Source organism: Entelurus aequoreus, linkage group LG08 (genome assembly GCF_033978785.1).
Source record: "Entelurus aequoreus isolate RoL-2023_Sb linkage group LG08, RoL_Eaeq_v1.1, whole genome shotgun sequence".
Classification (NCBI taxonomy): domain Eukaryota; kingdom Metazoa; phylum Chordata; class Actinopteri; order Syngnathiformes; family Syngnathidae; genus Entelurus; species Entelurus aequoreus.
This window is the reverse complement of record NC_084738.1, coordinates 60,207,980-60,228,962: the sequence shown is the minus strand read 5'-3', so window position 1 is coordinate 60,228,962 and position 20,983 is coordinate 60,207,980. Positions and strand designations below refer to the sequence as shown.

At 39.8% G+C, this 20,983-nt stretch overlaps 1 protein-coding gene across 4 annotated transcripts in view; it reads left to right on the top strand.

Moving 5' to 3' along the window:
• The first annotated feature begins 4,640 nt into the window (after positions 1-4,640).
• LOC133656121 (transcription factor 7-like 1-C) overlaps positions 4,641-20,983 on the top strand; it is a 16,508-nt gene continuing 165 nt past the window's right edge. The window contains exons 1-9 of one of the 4 annotated variants that reach the window (XM_062056974.1): positions 4,641-4,865; positions 5,457-5,855; positions 8,244-8,321; positions 12,372-12,433; positions 12,511-12,603; positions 12,675-12,855; positions 12,913-13,020; positions 13,101-13,152; positions 17,504-20,983. The exon at positions 17,504-20,983 is cut by the window's right edge and continues 165 nt beyond it. In XM_062056974.1, coding sequence (XP_061912958.1) covers positions 5,484-5,855; positions 8,244-8,321; positions 12,372-12,433; positions 12,511-12,603; positions 12,675-12,855; positions 12,913-13,020; positions 13,101-13,152; positions 17,504-17,709 — 1,152 coding nt within the window. In that variant the 5' untranslated portion in view covers positions 4,641-4,865; positions 5,457-5,483 and the 3' untranslated portion in view covers positions 17,710-20,983. Of the gene's footprint in view, positions 4,866-5,456; positions 5,856-8,243; positions 8,322-12,371; positions 12,434-12,510; positions 12,604-12,674; positions 12,856-12,912; positions 13,054-13,100; positions 13,153-17,500 lie in introns of all 4 variants that reach the window. The other 3 variants (XM_062056973.1, XM_062056972.1, XM_062056971.1) reach the window with 3 other exon arrangements.

The following is a 20,983-nucleotide window of genomic DNA, read 5'->3' as shown; positions in this document are numbered from 1 at the left end:
TGGCGGCACTTGGCGTCGTGGAGCTGCGACTGGCGGCACTTGGCGGCGTGGAGCAGGTAGCGGAACTTGGCGTGGAGCTGCGACAGGTGCCTGGCGTGGAGCAGGTACTGGTGGCGCTTGGCGTGGTGGAGCTTGGCGTGCAGCAGGTGGAGGTGGCCTAGCTGGAGGCTGTGGCTTGGCAGGCTGAAAGACCGGTGGTGGTGACCAAACCGGAGGTTGCGGCTTAGCAGCCCGAAGACTGGTGGTGGTGGTCGTGCTGGAGGCTGTGGCTTGGCGTGACGAAAGACTGGTGGTGGTGGTCGTGCTGGAGGCTGTGGCTTGGCGTGACGAAATTCAGGTGGTAGTGGTGGTCGTGGTGGTCGTGCTGGCGGCTGTGGCTTGGCGTGACGAAAAGCGACCCCACCTGAACAGTCCCCAGCCCTAGACCCCCCCTCAAGGAGCGGATCCCAGACGCGCTCCCTGCGGTCTGGAACCGTCTTTTGGGGTGGGTGGAGGGAGGTCAGGAGGGGGGCTAAATCTTCCCCTCCAAACTGTCCAAAAAGTCTTTCTTCCTGGGATTGAGTGGGTGAAAAAAAATAATTGTGTGACTTGGGGGTGGCTTGAGTTCTGGGGGCGGGGCATGAAAACTGGGTGACTGTGACTGACAGGATCTAATTTGTAAAAACATGTCCTGATAATGTCTTATCATGTTTTTACAGTCTTTTGCTGGAGGTGAGTGATCAAAAGAAAAAGTATTGAAAAAAAAATCCTGGTCTGTGATGTCATTTTGGAGCTGTGGAGCTGGCAGCAACCTGCTTCCGCCCTGAGTGGGAGGAGCCTGCGGCAGCGCCGCATGCTGTCCGCTCGCCTTCCCTGATGTCCTTGGTCTGGAGCGGCGCTTCCGGGACTGCGGTGACGCAGCGCCGTCCTCGGACCAACTGGAGCTCAATGGTACCAGATTTCCATCTGGCCCCCACATCAGGTCTCTGCGCTTACCGGAGGAATAACGCAGCGTCTCTTCCTCCATCGCGCGGAGGACCTCCCACGTTGCCTCGTCAAAATTGTCCAATTTTTTTGCGGAGAAACTCTTCTGCTGGCGTCCTACTGTCATGACTGGGTTCTTGGGTTTTGCTTCTCCAGAAGGCAAAGGAAAATTGGCGCGGGCAAGGCGTGAATTTAAATACATGATTTATTTTTTTAACACTAATAAACTACAAAAAAAGGAAGCAAACAAAAGGCGCGCACAAAGGCGGGAATACAAACTTGACTATGAAACAAAAGACATGCACGTGGGCACAAAAACTATGAACAATAAAACAAAAACACTAACTGTGGCATAAATGAACAAAACTTACTTGGTAAAGAACTGTGACAAGACATGGAGCAGAGTGATGAAATAGTGTGAGGACGCCAGGACGAACAACAGAAACAGACAGATTTAAATAGTGACGTGATCAGTGAAAACAGGTGCGTGACAAGACAGGTGAACAGGTGCGTGACATGACAATGTGAACCAGGTGAAACTAATGGTTGCTATGGTGACAAATAAAAGTGCACAAAAAGTCCAAAACCAAATCCCAACATGACTAAAACAAAACATAATCACAGACATGACAGAACATTGCAGTGACAAAAATTTTAATCCGTCACATGCTCTACTTTGGAGCTATATGGTGTCCTAAATTAAAAAGATAGGTGAAAAAGGCTTCACTACCGGTCTTAAAATTAAGCTATGCCTACTATTCGTCAGTCAGCTGGTGTAAAGGAAAGCTTTATACATTTTTTTTTAAAAAGGCTTCGCTACGCGTCTAAAATGACGTTCTGCCTACTATTCGTCAGTCAGCTGGTGTCCTCCGCTCTATTAATCAGCATGTGTGTCGTCCACTTGATGCACATTTTCCCTGTGTAGGACAGTTGGGGGGAGGCTTTGCTACACATCTTAAAATTATGTTCTGCCTAATATTCGTCAGTCAGCTTGTGTCCTCAACTCTATTATTTAGCATGTGTGTCGTCTACTTGGTGCAAATTTTCCCCCACAGAGGATAGCTTTGGGAAAAAAAGAGAGGCTTCGCTACACGCTTTGAAATTATGTTTTGGCTATGATTCATCAGTCAAGTCAGCGTGTCTGTCTTACACTTGATGCACAGTTTCCCCTGTAGAGGAAAGCTTTGTTTTCAAAAACATAATAAAACAATTAAAAAGAGGCTTTGCTACACGTCTTAAAATTATGTTTTGTCTACGATTCGTCAGTCATCGGGTCTCCTCAACTTTAATAGTCAGCGTGTGTGTCATCCACTTGATGCACATTTTACCCTGTGGAGGATAGCTTTGTGAAAAAAGAGAGGCTTCGCTACACGCCTTGAAATTGCGTTCTACCTACTATTCGTAGCTAAGCTGGTGTGCTCTGCTCAACTCATCAGTGTGTGTTTTGTTCACTTGATGCGCATTTTTCCCTGGAGCGGACAGCTTTGTAAAAAAAAAAAAAAAAGGCTTCGCTACGAGTCTAAAATGACGTTCTGCCTACGATTTGTCGGTCAGCTGGTGTCCTCCGCTCTATTAATCAGCATGTGTGTCGTCCTCTTGATGCACATTTTCCCTGTACAGGACAGTTTTTTTGGGGAAAGGCTTTGCTACACATCTTAAAAGGATGTTCTGCCTCATATTCGTTAGTCAGTTGGTGTCCTCAACTCAATTAATTAAAGTGTCATCCACTTGACACCCATTTTTCCCTCGAAAGGACCGCTTTGTTTAAAAAAAAAAAGGCTTTGCTACACATCTTAAGATGATGTTCTGCTTAGAGTTAGTCAGTCAGCTTGTGTCCACACCTCAACTAATCAGCATGTGTCGTCTACTTGGTGCAAATTTTTCCCTGTAGAGGATAGCTTTGTGAAAAAAGAGAGGCTTCGCTACACGCCCTGAAATGGCGTTCTACCTACAATTCAAGGATAAGCTGGTGTGCTCTGCTCAATTAACCAGGTTGTGTGGTCCACTTGATGTACATTTTTCCCTGGAGCCGACAGCGTTGCAAAAATGAAAAAGGCTTCGCTACATCTCTAAAATTACGTTCTGCCTACTATTCGTCAGTAAGTTGGTGTCCTACGCTCTATTACCCAGCGCGTGTGTCCTGCACTTGATGCACAATTTTCCCAGTAGAGGAAAGCTTTATTTAAAAAAAAAAAAAAATTTTTTTAAAGGGCTTCACTACACATCTTAAAATGACGTTTTTTCTACTATTTGTAAGTCAGCAGGTGTCCTACGGTGTCCACAGTCCACAGAGGATAGCTTTGTGAAAAAAAAGAGACTTCGCTACACGCCTTGAAATGGCGTTTTACCTACTACTTGTAGGTAAGCTGGTGTGCTCTGCATAACTCATCAGTGTGTGTTTTGTTCACTTGATGCGCATTTTTCCCTGGAGCGGACAGCTTTGTAAAAAAAATTAAAAAGGCTTCGCTACGTGTCTAAAATGACGTTCTGCCTACTATTCGTCAGTCAGCTGGTGTCCTCCGCTCTATTAATCAGCATGTGTGTCGTCCACTTGACACACATGTTTCCCTCTATAGGACAGCGTTGTAGAAAAAAAAAAAAAAAAGGGCTTTATTTAAAAGGCTGCGCTACACGTCTTAAAATTACATTCTGCCTGCTATTGACACATGAGAGGTGTAATTTTGGGCGTTTTATTTTTTTCTTCTCTTCAGCTAATATGCTAACCTATATAGTCACAGTCCACTATTGTCCTTGTGAGCGCCATACAGCTACTAGATGGCGCTGGTACTCTCCGCAGTTGATAAATAGACACGCCCACCAAAAAAGGCAGTAGATGGTGCTAGATATTGTACAGCCAATAACGGCGCTCTCTTTCTCAGCATGGTGATGAATAGTAGTAATATTGAAGGTGATTGGCTGCAAGCTCCCATCCCTCCAGGACTCGTTCTCCTCCAGGACCAGGAGGCGTGTGGGTCGGATCACAGCTGACTCTTCTCACCCTGGACACACACTATTCTCCCCTCTCCCCTCAGGCAGGAGACTACGCTCCATCCAGACCCACACCTCCCGCCACCTGAACAGTTTTTTCCCCTCGGCCATCAGGCAAATGAACAAGAACTCCTAACAGCAGCTCCTTGAATTCCTTGAATCCCTTCTAAGTCTATCTGATAGCTCAGTCACAGCTCTTTTTATACAAAATATGTGTTATATGTGTTTTATGTTGCACGATTGCACCAAGAAAAATTCCTAGTTTGTGAACCCGTTCTCAAACAATGGCAATAAAAACTATTCTGATTCTGATTCTGATTCTGATTCTGATATTACAGTTATATTGCTATCATAGATCAATTCATGTCATGTACTGTTGGCTCTCTACAAAAGGCGAATCTAACATATGTTTTGTTTTGTTGCAGTTTGGCCTTAAGACAATACCTCTGGATTGATTTAATGGTTTCCAGTCCTGATTTATTCACCTCTTTTTTTGTGTATATATTTGTATTTTTCTGTCTGACGTTAGTTTTTTTGTTTTTTTAATAAAATACAAATATATGTGGACCACAGTGTTTATTTGATTTTAACTGTTTGAACTTGCATAAATGTTTTTTCATTTTTTATTTTTCGTTATTAAGTGACGTCTGCCTCCTATGCCGTCACCATAGCAACCCGTTTCTCCGAGGCAGTGGGCGGAGCTACTTCTCGGACGTCATTAAGCTAGCGGATTTTTAATAAATCGGAACTGTTGCCCAAAAATCTGCACCGGAGCGCACAAATTGGGAAGAATTGTGTCTCAATGCGCCACCGTGGACACGTCCGACCGAATTTTAAACAACTTTAGCGGTCTAGCGGGAGTGTACCGGGAGCCGGTGGACCGCCAAAGTCTGGAAGCTAATCGTTGCTAACAGGTAGCCTACCTGCAGTCAGTACTTGACATGTTTAAGCTAGCTCGAAAACTCAGCCAAAGTTGTCACTTTTACTTTGTTTGTGGGAAAAGTTCCACCTAAGGTTACACTTTTAAACAGCATAATGAATGATGTGTAAATATTTTTAAAAACGTACATTAATGATTTTGTACAGTACTGAACACTATTACTATCTTTATGAATATGTTTTTTTATTGACGTAAAATGGCCGAAACTTTTATTTACGTTAAATGTCCGAAAATGCTGCACATAAATATTTTACATAATTTAACAAAATGTTGTTTAGGCATTTTTTTAATTTCTCGGCATATGCAAACGGCGGGGGAAGGTTTGACTTTGTGACGTCACAGCTCCGTTTTAACGAGTGGATGGGAAGTTATAATGGTATAACGTTTAAATGACAACATTGGAAAACTAAATATCAACGTTACTTTGGATTTCAATTCAAATGACATCTATTGTGGTGTCTAAATGTACAAATACAATCAACAATAATGCATATTTTCAGTGGATGGTGCATTAATAGAAGCGCCATTGATGATAAGCAGCAGCATGCTTGTGTGTGTGCGACAGGTGTGCAGAATCGAACGTGGCGGCGCCATGGAGAAGCTCAGAGAAGAGTTTGAGCAGATTGTCGGCGAGCTGGAGTGGCAGGATGTCGCCGACACCCTCCAGGAGTTGTGCTCCAACATCCTGTGCGACACCGCCAACCCGCCTCATCCTCTCCCTCCTCATCCTCTTCCCAACCACCACATACCGCCGCCACCTCCGTCGGCCGCTTATCCCGGGATGGCGTTCGATGCCCACGGCGACATCAGAGGCTTCGCCGGGCGCTTCCCGCTGCGTCCGCCTTACCTCCCCCACAGCCAAATAGTGTCCATTTCCAGCATGGGCTACGGGCCGCAGTTCAATCCGTACCTCATGCACCCTTTTCACCTCGGCCGCCAGGCGGGGGCTCCTTTCCGTCAGCAGGTGAGTGGATGACGAGGAGTTATCCCGTCATGCAACAGTGCTGGAAGGTTTTGCTGAGTACAGTTTTAATGTTGACAGCAGGCGATGGATTTTTATCACCTGCAGTGGAAAGTTGTCATGACTCCACAAAAGGATGCGGTGACATCCAAAGTACAGTACTTAAGTCTTTGTGTGGTCGGGTGTCCAAAAATAGCTTGAAGCAGTACAATCTGCTTTGTGGCGGCGCACTTGTATGCATTGAATGCTGCTTTATGACATGTGCGCAGTGAAACCTTTCAGGCAGAACAAGTTGTTTTTTCATAGGGAATAATGTCAAAAAAGAAAATCTGTTCCAGTGTCAAACCATGGCCATCATAGAGCCTTTTATGTACTGAACAGGTAACGTGTTAAAAAAAAAAAAAAAAAAAATTGGGTCATTTTTGCGCTTACTTGGTGCATGCATATGTCATTAGGACCTATTTTGAAAAATGTTTTATTATAATTGATATTGGGGCAGCAACGATTATTCAGTTAAACTGATTAAAAAAGCTTTGATTTTAATTCTGTCGTTTCAAATAATTGTTTAATGACTAACTAATAAAAATGTCTAAAATCTGTATCACATAAAAGGAGGTAAAACAAGTTGAATAGAAGGGGGAAAAATGGTAAAATGTAAATGGTAGGTAATATAATTGAATTATAGGTAAAAGGTGAAACAAAATGTAAAAGGTAAATAAAAGACAAGACAAGTTAAATAGAAGATTAATAAAAGCTAAAAGAAGGACTATAAAGGGTAAAATTAATTAAATAAAAAATAAATTGAAGGTAAAATAAGTTAAATAGAAGATAAATAAAATTTAAAAGATAAAACACGGTCAAAAAAAGGAAACAGAAAGGTAAAAGATGGAATATAAAAGGTAAACAAAGTTGAGTAGAAGGTAAAACAGGGTAAAATAAGTTAAAGGTAAATAAAAAGGTAAAATAGGTTGAATAGAAGGTAAATCAAAGGTAAATAGAAGATAAATAAAAGGTAAAAGAAGCAATATAAAGCATAAAATAAATTAAATAAAAGATCAATTGAAGATAAATAAAAGGTAAAATAAGTTAAATAGAAAATATATAAAATATAAAACACGGTCATAGAAAGGTAAAAGATGGAATATAAAAGGTAAACAAAGTTAAATAGAAGGTAAAATAGGGTAAAATAAGTTAAATGTAAATAAAAAGGTAAAATAGGTTAAATAGAAGGTAAGTAAAAGGTAAAATAAGGTAAATAGAAGATAAATAAAAGGTAAAAGAAGCAATATAAAGCGTAAAATAAATTAAATAAAAGATAAATTGAAGGTAAATAAAAGGTAAAATAAGTTAAATAGAAGATAAATAAAACGTAAAAGATAAAACGCGGTCAAAGAAAGTAAATAGAAAGGTAAAAGATGAAATATAAAAAGTAAACAAAGTTAAATAGAAGGTAAAATAAGTTAAAGGTTAAATAGAAGGTAAGTAAAAGGTAAAACAAGTTAAATAGAAGATAAACAAAAGGTCAAAGAAGGAATATAAAGGGCAAAATAAATTAAATGAAAGATAAATTGAAGGCAAATAAAAGGTTTAAATAAGTTAAATAGAAGATAAATAAAATGTAAGAGATAGAACAAGGTCAAAAAATAAGGTAAATAGAAAGGTAAACGATGGAATATAAAAGGTAAACTAAGTTAAATAGAAGGTAAAATAAGTTAAAGGTAAATAAAAAGGTAAAATAGGTTAAATAGAAGAAAAATAAAAACCTAAAGGGGTAAATAGAAGTTAAAAAAAAGAAATATAGATGTTAAAAAAGGTATAAGACAGTGAATTGAAGGTTATGGAAGGTACAGAAATCTTTGTTTCAGCGATTTTCCCCAAAATACGCATTTCACCTATAAAGTGTGTTTTATCCAATTACGTGATGAATCGAACAAACAGATAGATTACTGGATTACTAAAATTATCTATAGCTGCAGCCCTAATTTATACGCCAAATGAAATATTAAAAGAATCCCTATGAATCGAGAATTGATTCCTAATCCAATCGTCACCCCAAAAATGGAAATCCAATTGATTTGTGAGTTGTAAGATTGACATTCTTATAGGAATTTTACTATTTAGCATGTGTGTGACAATTTAGCATAAACCGACTTGTGCCTATCTCTTGGGTTTGGTGGGTGTGGTCGGCTTGAAAACAGGCGGTTGTCATATTGTACTGAGGAGCCAGGACGACAAGACACCTGGTCCACATCACAATGTTCCTTCTTTTGGGGGGTAAAAAAAGCCAAAGACAAAGAGCGACAATGGCGGTTTTGTCACGTGTTCTGTGCAGGTTCCACTGTCTTTGTTGTTGCTGGTGTGGTAACGTGTGCCATGGTGTTCTCTTCACAGTACGTGCCGTGTCAGATGCCCCCACAGGTCATCCACAGTCAGCCCGCTTACTCTTTCCCGCCCGCTCCTCCACAGGCGGTAAGACTCTTTGCTGCCGCAGGTTCAAAATCATAAACAAAAGCCAACATATGGCATTGGTTTATTTACAAGGTGCACATAATTACAATTTTAATTACATTTCAACATGTCCGAAAGGGAGTAGGAAGAGGCAAGAGTTTATTTGATCCAACACATTTCCGTTTCATAGCAATTGCTAAAACATTTGTTCACTTCCTGTACTCAAAATGTGTGACACAAGGTTCACATGACTAATTAGCTAATAATAATGTGTGTTTAATATCATTTACTTAATATGTGATCAATTATTTCTCAATTTTAATGAGAGTTCAAGATGTTTATCATGACTTTCCTTCCTTGCACTTTGTGAACACTGCGTTTAAACCGTTTCTTAAACTGGATCATATTAGTTTACCTAATCCAGGGGTGTAAAAACGTTTTCCACTGAGGACCACACACTGAAAAATCAAAGCAAGCGGAGGCCATTTTTATATTTTTTATTTTAAAAACAAATACAATATACAAACCCCGTTTCCATATGAGTTGGGAAATTGTGTTAGATGTAAATATAAACAGACTACAATGATTTGCAAATGATTTGCAACCCATATTCAGTTGAATATGCTACAAAGACAACATATTTGATGTTCAAACTGGTAAACCTTTTTTTTTTTTGCAAATTATCATTAACTTTAGAATTTGATGCCAGCAACACGTGACAAAGAAGTTGGGAAAGGTGGCAAAGTTGAGGAATGCTCATCAAACACTTATTTGGAACATCCCACAGGTGAACAGGCAAATTGGGAACAGGTGGGTGCCATGATTGGGTATAAAAGTAGATTCCATGAAATGCTCAGTCATTCACAAACAAGGATGGGGCGAGGGTCACCACTTTGTGAACAAATGCGTGAGCAAATTGTTGAACAGTTTAAGAAAAACCTTTCTCAACCAGCTATTGCAAGGAATTTAGGGATTTCACCATCTACGGTCCGTAATATCATCAAAGGGTTCAGAGAATCTGGAGAAATCACTGCACGTAAGCAGCTAAACCCGTGACCTTCGATCCCTCAGGCTGTACTGCATCAACAAGCGACATCAGTGTGTAAAGGATATCACCACATGGGCTCAGGAACACTTCAGAAACCCACTGTCAGTAACTACAGTCGGTCGCTACATCTGTAAGTGCAAGTTAAAACTCTCCTATGCAAGGCGAAAACCGTTTATCAACAACACCCAGAAACGCAGTCGGCTTCGCTGGGCCTGAGCTCATCTAAGATGGACTGATACAAAGTGGAAAAGTGTTCTGTGGTCTGACGAGTCCACATTTCAAATTGTTTTTGGAAACTGTGGACGTCGTGTCCTCCGAACCAAAGAGGAAAAGAACCATCCGGATTGTTATAGGCGCAAAGTTGAAAAGCCAGCATCTGTGATGGTATGGGGGTGTATTAGTGCCCAAGACATGGGTAACTTACACATCTGTGAAGGCACCATTAATGCTGAAAGGTACATACAGGTTTTGGAACAACATATGTTGCCATCCAAGCAACGTTACCATGGACGCCCCTGCTTATTTCAGCAAGACAATGCCAAGCCATGTGTTACATCAACGTGGCTTCACAGTAAAAGAGTGCGGGTACTAGACTGGCCTGCCTGTAGTCCAGACCTGTCTCCCATTGAAAATGTGTGGTGCAATATGAAGCCTTAAATACCACAACAGAGACCCCCGGACTGTTGAACAACTTAAGCTGTACATCAAGCAAGAATGGGAAAGAATTCCACCTGAAAAGCTTAAAAAATGTGTCTCCTCAGTTCCCAAACGGTTACTGAGTGTTGTTAAAAGGAAAGGCCATGTAACACAGTGGTGAACATGCCATTTCCCAACTACTTTGGCACGTGTTGCAGCCATGAAATTCTAAGTTAATTATTATTTGAAAAAAAAAAGAAAAGTTTATGAGCTTGAACATCAAATATGTTGTCTTTGTAGCATACTCAACTAAATATGGGTTGAAAATGATTTGCAAATCATTGTATTCCGTTTATATTTACATCTAACACAATTTCCCAACTCATATGGAAACGGGGTTTGTATTAGAGATGTCCGATAATGGCTCTTTTGCCGATAACCGATATTCCGATATTGTCCAACTCTTAATTACCGATACCGATATCAACCGATACCGATATATACAGTTGTGGAATGAACACATTATTATGCCTAATTTTGTTGTGATGTCCCGCTGGATGCATTAAACAATGTAACAAGGTTTTCCAAAATAAATCAACTCAAGTTATGGAAAAAAATGCCAGCATGGCACTGCCATATTTATTATTGAAGTCACAAAGTGCATTATTTTTTAAACATGTCTCAAAACAGCAGCTTGGAATTTGGGACATGCTCTCCCTGAGAGAGCATGAGGAGGTTGAGGTGGGCGGGGTTGGGGGGGAGGTTTTATGGGTAGGGGGTAGAGGGGGGGGTAGAGAGGGGTGTATATTGTAGCGTCCCGGAAGAGTTAGTGCTGCAAGGGGTTCTGGGTATTTGTTCTGTTGTGTTTATGTTGTGTTACGGTGCGGATGTTCTCCCGAAATGTGTTTTTCATTCTTGTTTGGTGTGGGTTCACAGTGTGGCGCATATTTGTAACAGTGTTAAAGTTGTTTATACGGTCACCCTCAGTGTGACCTGTATGGCCGTTGATCAAGTATGCCTTGCATTCACTTGTGTGTGTGAAAAGCTGTAGATATTTTGTGAACGACTGAGCATTTCATGGAAGATGCTTTTATACCCAATCATGGCACCCACCTGTTCCCAATTAGCCTGTTCACCTGTGGGATGTTCCAAATAAGTGTTTGATGAGCATTCCTCAACTTTCTCAGTCTTTTTTGCCACTTATGTCAGCTTTTTTTAAACATAGTGCAGGCATCAAATTCCAAATGAGCTAATATTTGCAAAAAATAACAAAGTTTTCCAGTTTCAACGTTAAGTATCTTGTCTTTGCAGTCTATTCAATTGAATATAAGTTGAAAAGGATTTGCAAATCATTGTATTCTGTTTTTATTTACCTTTTACACAACGTGCCAACTTCACTGGTTTTGTACTTATATCCCAATATTTCTGCACAATTACTCAGATATGGTAACACTAGCGAGCAGTAGAGAATATGGAGTGATTTTTTTGGTGCAGAACATATATTGCTTTATTCATTATGAAAGTATTTCTTGCCACCTTGTGTTCAATATTTTTTACGAGATATCCATTTTTTAATCAGCTATTAATACACCTAGAAATTCGATTTATTTATTTTTTTACATTGTCAATGTCTACTTTGTCTATTTTATTTGACTATTTCCTGACCTTACCAAATAGCATTATTTTAGTATTACTTAGATTTACTTAGTTTTACTGCGAATAGTACTAAGGTTGCCAAACGTCTCTAGAAAAACAGAATCGTCCCATATTTAGACACAAAAGCTTCTGGTAATTGGACTACAAATATGAGTTCTTACCATTTTTCAGTAAAAAAAACATAAGCAAATTGAGAATTTTCCAATCACGTTTAGGAGTTACGTGCCAAACTATTAGTATTGCTAGCTTATTTTATTTAGAAGCGAATCTTGTAGTTGTTAATATAATGACGTATTGTTCGCAAAACACTAATTGTGTATCTTAAATTGTTAAACATAAACATAGTATATCCAGCTCTATAAAAGTGACACTACACTTTGTAACTCTTTAAAAAAGTGACACTACTGTTCATGAATTCATTACATTTTGGAATAAGGCCGTAACATAACAACATGTGGAAAAAGTGAAGTGCTGTGAATACTTTCTAAGAGGTTGCAATTCCAAACTCCAAAAGAAAGACAATACTTTTAAGAAAAGCATTATTTGATATGTCGTAATTAAAATTATTACTTCATTAATGCAGCTGAGCTAGGCAACAGCAACCCCGAAAGGGACGAGCGGTAAAAAATGGATGGATGGATACATGAAGCCATGAAGATTAAAAGGGTGCACACTGCCACCATGTGGACAGAGGACATTAACGCAGCCTCGTATGTGTTTTGTGTGTCCAGAAAAAAAATCTGCCCGTGGTTCCACTGCCTGAAGGCGCCACCTTGCATGCTGTTGGCATGCTGTGAGCAACACACACACACACACACAACTTTATTAAAACACACACTTTGTAGTAAACGTGCCTTTGTGTGTGTGTAGGAATGGAGAGGTGTTGTACGCAGCGGTGGAGGCTTCTCAGGGTGTCGCTGCTGCTGCTCCTCCTCCGCCATCCACATCCACCCCCTCTCCCAGGTCAGCAACTTCACGATGTTCAAAAGTACACGACTTTGCCTTGACGCTGATTCTGCTGTGGTTGCACGCAGCGGGAAGGCGAGCCTCCCCTGTTTCAGCCGTAAGAGGAAGTGCAAGCAGCGGCACCGGCGAGCTTGCAACAAAAAGCCTCCGAGCGCCTTCATGTGTTTCTTGAGGGAGAAGCGCCCGGCGCTGAAGGCCCAGATTGAGCAGAAGGACGCCGTGGGCGTCAACAAGCTGCTGGGACAGCTGGTAAGGGAATGGTAGTTTACTCAACTGCAGAGAGTGCCTAACATTGTGTTTGCTCAGTGGGCGTCATTGACCAAGGAGCAGAAGGCCAAATACTACGAGCAGGCCTATGCGGAAAAGAAGCTACTGGAGCAGATGTCCTCCGACGGCTCCAGTAGCAATGACGAAGTGCGTCGTCTACGCCTCAACACTTGCAGAAAGGTGACCACCGTGACATGGCATCTAACCTGCGTGGTGTCTGTGTGCAGGGCGCCAACAAGAAGGGGCGGAACACCAACACAGCCTCTGCTAGCCGCGCAGGTACCCTGTGTCATACTTGCCAACCCTCCCCATTTTCCCGGGAGAGTCCCGAATTTCAGTGCCCCTCCCGAAAATCTCCCAGGGCAACCATTCTCATGAATTTCTCCCGATTTCCACCCAGACAACAATATTGGAGGCGTGCCTTTAGCGTCCTCTCTCACCTGAAACCTTCACCCTTTATCGTAAACGCACACAAGTCGCCGCCTGAGACTCTGGTGTGACGGTTCTCGGCCCGCCTTCCGACCATCGCGAGGCTCGCCCCGCCGCGTCATGTGATTCCCGTAAAGGCTGCAGGCATGATAAAAGCCCATTCCCGCCGCCGGGGCAGCACGGGAGAGTGTCGGGAAGGAGGACGGAGTGCTGGAGAGCTGTGGGGGTGGGTGGTGTGTGACGTGCAGGATCAGAACAGACCACACGCCGCATGGCAAACATGACTTATTGATGATGTGGACGGATGGACGCGAAGGCGAGGACTTCCCCGCCTCCTTCTCTCCTCCGTGATGCTGCTGTAGCACTGCAGCTAATGACGAGGGGCGCTCTTAAAGGCCTACTGAAATGATTTTTTTTATTTAAACGGGAATAGCCGATCCATTCTATGTGTCATACTTGATCATTTCGCGATATTGCCATATTTTTGCTGAAAGGATTTAGTAGAGAAAATTGACGATAAAGTTCGCAACTTTTGCTCGCTGATAAAAAAAAGCCTTGCCTGTACCGGAAGTAGCGTGACGTCACAGGAGCTAGTATTCCTCACAATTCCCCATTGTTTACAATGGAGCAAGAGAGATTCGGACAGACAAAGTGACGATTACCCCATTAATTTGAGCGAGGATGAAAGATTCGTAGATGAGAAACGTTACAGTGAAGGACTTGAGAGGCAGTGATGGACGTATCTTTTTTCGCTCTGACCGTAACTTAGGTACAAGCTGGCTCATTGGATTCCACACTCTCCTTTTTCTATTGTGGATCACGGATTTGTATTTTAAACCACCTCGGATACTAGGATAGACAGAAGACCAACAATAATATTAAACCATGTACATGTAACTACATGGTTAAAAATTCTCAGCCTGGTAAGGCTTAACTATGCTGTTGCTAACAACGCTAAGGCTAATTTAGCAACTTAGCAACCGGACCTCACAGAACTATGTACTCTCTCCTTTTTCTATTGTGGATCACGGATTTGTATTTTAAACCACCTCGGACACTATATCCTCTTGAAAATGAGAGTCGAGCACGCGAAATGGACATTTAAAGTGACTTTTATCTCCAAGACAATACATCGGTGACACACTTAGCTACTGAGCTAACGTGCTAGCGTTGTTCTCAAATGAAGATAGAAAAAAAATAAATAAACCCCTGACTGGAAGGATAGACAGAAGACCAACAATAATATTAAACCATGTACATGTAACTACACGGTTAAAAATTCTCAGCCTGGTAAGGCTTAACTATGCTGTTGCTAACGACGCTAAGGCTAATTTAGCAACTTAGCAACCGGACCTCATAGAACTATGTTAAAACATTAGCGCTCCACCTACGCCAGCCAGCCCTCATCTGCTCATCAACAGCCGTGCTCACCTGCATTCCAGCGATCAACGGCGCGACGAAGGACTTCATCCGTGGGTTTGGCGGCAAGCATCGGCTAGGCGTCAGGGTAAGTAGTCCTTGTTGTGTTGCTGTAAGTATTGTAATGCCCCGCAGTGGAGAAGGAGTCACACAGACAAGGATGCGCTGCTCAATCGCTTTATTAACAAGCGGTAACTGGTTGTAGTTCAAAAAGTAACGCACACACATACACGAGCTGCTGTTAGCCAAAACTCACGCTCACACACACTCAAGTTCTCCGCCAACTCACTCGCGCATGCGCGTTCCCCAAACCCTTAAAGACACAGTACACTAATGCAAATATCACAGATATTACAGTATTGTACTTAGCCGCTAAGACACCGATCGATCCCACCTACAACGTTCTTCTTTGCAGTCTCCATTGTTCATTAAACAAATTGCAAAAGATTCACCAACACAGATGTCCAGAATACTGTGGAATTTTGTCGAAGAAAACAAGAGGCTTTTCTATCGGGTCCGATGGGGTCCAACCACTTCCGTTGCTTTTGTGACGTCACGCGCATAAATCATATCCAAAGGAGTTTTTCAACCGGAAGTGTGGCGGGAATTTTAAAATTGCACTTTATAAGTTAACCCGGCCGTATTGGCATGTGTTGCAATGTTAAGATTTCATCATTGATATATAAACTATCAGACTGCGTGGTCGGTAGTAGTGGGTTTCAGTAGGCCTTTAATTACAGCTATATATGGATATAACTGTAATTCACTGAAATTCAAGTATTTATTTTATTTATATATATATATATATATATATATATATATATATATATATATATATATATATATATATATATATATATATATATATATATATATATATATATATATATATATATATATATATATATATATATAATAAAAGAAATATATATGTATATATATATATATATATATATATATATATATAGCTGTAATACCCTGAAATTCAAGTATTTCTTTTATTCATATATATATATATAATAAAATATATATATATATATATATATATATATATATATATATATATATATATATATATATATATATATATATATATATATATATATATATATATATATACATATATATATATATATATACATACATACATATATATATATATATACATACATATATAATAAATAAATGATAAATGGGTTATACTTGTATAGCGCTTTTCTACCTTCAAGGTACTCAAAGCGCTTTGACAGTATTTCCACATTTACCCATTCACACACTGATGGCGGGAGCTGCCATGCAAGGCGCTAACCAGCAGCCATCAGAGGCAAACGGTGAAGTGTCTTGCCCAAGGATATATATATATATATAGCTGTAATTCACTGAAATTCAAGTATTTCTTTTATTTATATATATATATATATATATATATATATATATATATATATATATATATATATATATATATATATATATATATATATATATATATATATATATATATATATATATATGTATATATATATATAATAAAAGAAATATATATGTATACATATATATATATATATATACATATATAGCTGTAATTCACTGAAATTCAAGAATTGATTTTATTTATATATATATATATATATATAATAAAAGAAATATATATATATATAATGTACATATATAGCTGTAATTCACTGAAATTCAAGTATTTATTTTATTTATATATATATGTATATATATATATATATATATAATAAAATAAATATATATATACATATATAGCTGTAATTCACTGAAATTCAAGTATTTATTTTATTTATATATATATATATATATATATATATATATATATATATATATATATATATATATATATATATATATATATATATATATAATAAAAGAAATATATATATACATATATAGCTGTAATTCACTGAAATTCAAGTATTTATTTTATTTATATATATACCGTATTTTTCGGAGTATAAGTTGCACCGGCCAAAAATGCATAATAAAGAAGGAAAAAACATAAGTCGCACGAGTATGAGTCGCATTTTTTGGGGAAATATATGATAAAACCCAACACCAAGAATAGACATTTGAAAGGCAATTTAAAATAAATAAATAATAGTGAACAACAGGCTGAATAAGTATACGTTATATGACGCATAAATAACCAACAGAGAACGTGCCTGGTATGTTAAATTGTTAACGTAACATATTATGGTAAGAGTCATTCAAATAACTATAACATATAGAACATGCTATACGTTTAGCAAACAATCTGTCACTCCTAATCGCTAAATCCCATGAAATCTTATATGTCTAGTCTCTTACGTGAATGAGCTAAATAATATTATTTTATATTTTACGGTAATGTGTTAGTAAATTCACACATAAGTCGCTCCTGAGTATAAGTCGCACCCCCAGCCAAACTATGAAAAAAACTGCGACTTGTAGTCCGAAAAATACGGTATATAAGAAATACTTGAATTTCAGTAAATTACAGCTATATATATGTATATATATATATATATATATATATATATATATATATACACAGTGGGGCAAAAAAGTATTTAGTCAGCCACCCATTGACAATCAATGGGTGGCTGACTAAATACTTTTTTGCCCCACTGTATATATATATACTGTATATACACAACCCCCCCCCCCCCCAATCTCCCGAATTCTGAGGTCTCAAAGTTGGCAAGTATGCCCTGTGTTGATGTGGCTTCTATTACATACGCCTCTTGTTTTGGGCAGTGGACTGACGTTTGCTCCACAGCAGGTCGCCAAGAGGCCTGGGACACCCAGGATGGCCCCTCGTCCTCCGATTCCTGCACCTCCTCCTCCTCCTCAATCTCCTCGTGGCTGGAGAACGTCATCACCGCCGAAGCGCACGACTCCCCGGCCGCCAAGGGCCCCGACTCAGGTGAGGAGTCCGACATTGAAGGAATGGACGCCAAGCTGCTGCACTTGCTCGGCTGCTGTTAGCCCCGCCCACAGCCTGCAAAACACACGCACAGTGTTTCTATTTATAAGTGTAAATAATGTATAGTTAATGATAAAAATTATTTTAATATACACACCTTTTTGTTACAATTCAATGATTTCATTGTTGTGATGCTGAGGGCATTACTTGGCACTGCTACTGTAGTCCTGGAAACATTTAATGCATCCATAAACTGAGACTACCCAGTGGTACTTCAACCTGCGAGTATCTTAACACTCGAGTTGTGTCTCGGCTTTTTTATGACTAATTTGCAAACAAGGTTTAAGTTACGAGCCTCCACGCCGCTAGGGGGCGTACTAAAAGTCAAATGAATGCCGGAAGAGCCGCCTCAAAACATCCGTTCTCCTCGCTAGAATGAGTTAAGAGCTACAGTTTGACATTAGTGCTGCACCAAACGATTATTTCTAAGATTGGTTAATCTATCGATTATTTTTTTTAGTGAATCCGTAATTTTGATTTATTTTTGTATGAACCATACTAATGAAATCCCCCAAAATACATGAACATTTTTCTTACATGTAGAAACTTGAAATGCATGTTGTTTGGTCGGGGATACAAAAGAAAATTACCTGAAAGAGCCGTTATATTCCTTCGCCAACCTTTAGAATCACCTTTGATGCATTTTTCAGTGCTCAGTTCTTTCGAATTTGCAGTTTCCAGAGCACTTCGAAAGGCTTATTTTCTACGGTGGTATGTAAGGGTGTCCTGATCCCGATACCGATCATACATAAGTGAGATCAGCTGATACATCACATGCATTACCTGTAAATTGTATTCATAGTGAGAGATGTTGACTATATGATCTGCCGGAGAAACCATAAAATCTCCTCACTATTTGGGAAGCGAATTTGTAGTGGTACTGATTAGGGATGTCCCGATCCAGGTTTTTGCACTTCCGATCCGATACCGATGTTGTTTTTGCACTTCCGATCCGATACTGGCCGATATCCGGCCTTATCCGAGCATGTATTAAAGTTTAAAGTTATTTAGCCTACTTAGTTGTCAGATTCATGTTGAAAAGGGTTTTAGTACTCTTGATAACAACTAGCCAGCTGAATTAGGTGAGTTTGAATAATACACAATGGAGATGTTGACGTGCGGAGTTTCAAACACTCTTCATTTTCTAGCAGGGGACTTTTCAAATGATGCTACATATTAGCAGTAATGCTACTTTTTATAGCAACGCTTTTGCCCCACACTTGACAAATTACGGTTGTCTGTTCGACATATTCCCACTTGAAGCCAAACCACCGCCAGACGATGGACCCCCTGCTGTTTTTCTTGGGAATTAATTCTTCCTTCATTATTACCGCTCACACGGCTACGCTAGCATCACAGCTAACGTTAGCCATGCTGCTACCTCTCTGCTGGGAGAGTGCGTATACGTATGTGACGTATGACGTGACAGTATGTGACGTATGTAAGAAGGTGCGCTTGCTGTCTGTGAGAAGCAGACACAAGAAGGAGTGGGAAGAGCCTGTCGTGTAATGCCAGCAGCTAAAAGCAACTGCGTGAGAACGTATACTCGACTGTGTTGAAGGTGTGCTGGAAAATGCTGAACGGAAATTAGGGAGCAGCAGAAAAGTGGAATGTATTATTTAAATCGGTGCGTTGGAAAACACGGACCGGAATTTTTTAAAACTGGATCTGCATTTTCCCCTGCCTTGCCAATACGCATTTTTTGGCAAATATCAGCGGCCGATCCGATCCAAATATCGGATCGGGACATCCCTAGTACTGATATCAATCAATCAATCAAAGTTGACTTAATCACAAATGCTAGCATCTCTAAATGTACTGGAGCTGCATTCCAGAGTACTGGAGCCCGAATAGAAAACGCTCTATAGCCCGCAGACTTTTTTTGGGCCCTGGGAATCACTAATAGGCCAGAGTTCTTAGAACACCGATTTCTGTCCGGGACATATGGTACTATACACAATCAGCAAGATAGGATGGAGCTAGACCGTTTAGTATTTTATACGTAAGTACTAAAACCTTAAAGTCGCATCTTAAGTGCACAGGAAGCCAGTGCAGGAGAGCCAGTATAGGTATATATGCGTATACAGGTATATAAAGGTATATACAGCATAGGCGTAATATGATCAAACTTTCTAGTTCTTGTCAAAAGTCTAGCAGCCGCATTTTGTACCAACTGTAATCTTTTAATGCTAGACATAGGGAAGCCTGAAAATAATACATCACAGTAGTCGAGATGAGACGTAACAAACGCATGATCTCAGTGTCGGTGGTGGACACAATGGGACGAACTTTAGCGATATTACGGCGATGAAATAAAGCTGTTTTAGTAACACTCTTAATGTGTGACTCAAGTGAGAGTTGAGTCGAAGACGTGATCACGACTTTGTGTCTCTATGTTTACATCACCGAGTGGTCTGCTGCTTCCTCACTTCCCTGCTCCCTGTAAGTTCGTTGTAGATCATAAATCATGCATCTCACCTGGACAGAAGATGTCTGAGTTGGTATTCCAACAAGTTGGTACACTTTGACAGCCATTTAGGACCTGAAACTTGCGAGGACACGAAAAGACGCTAGACACTTTTCTTCGTGAGGACTATGAGACATTCTTCTTCTCGACGGGAATATATGAACATCCTAGCAGTCGGCCTCCTAATGACAGCAGACCTTGTACAGTAAGTGATGTTTTATTACGTTTGTTGGCTCTCATGAAGTCTGCAGTGAAGCAGTTTTTGAAATTAATGCGCCGCATATGCTTAAAATTATCAAAATATGTAAGTATTTAATATTATTGCCCATTACTACATGACATACAGTATATACTTAGATAATGTATATAAAATCTCAAGGGAGACATTTGGTTGTTTTTTAAGGGCTTTATAGGTGGAATTGCAAACTTTTGATTGCATTTATTTAATATTTATAATGCAGCATCCATCGTCAGTTCCACTTTAACACTGCCATCTAGTGCACGGGAGTGTTAACTTGTTTTCCCAGGGAGGCTTGGCATGTCTATGAAAAGATGACACTCCTGTATCGTAGTTATCCTGTAGTTTGTCATTTAAAGCATGTTTTTTCTAAATGGTCAATCTTTAATTTTTAAGCCAGTGAAATAAACTCTAAGACCTCATTTTGAGGCTGCTTCATCTGTTCGTCATCGTCAGTCAGGACTAAAAAGTGCAACTTGGAAGGCTGGGAAAGTCCTGCCTTCATTTCCTGTTCTGTCTGGCTGATTGAAAACAGACTGAAACAAGGTGCTGTAGTTTCACAACTGTAGTA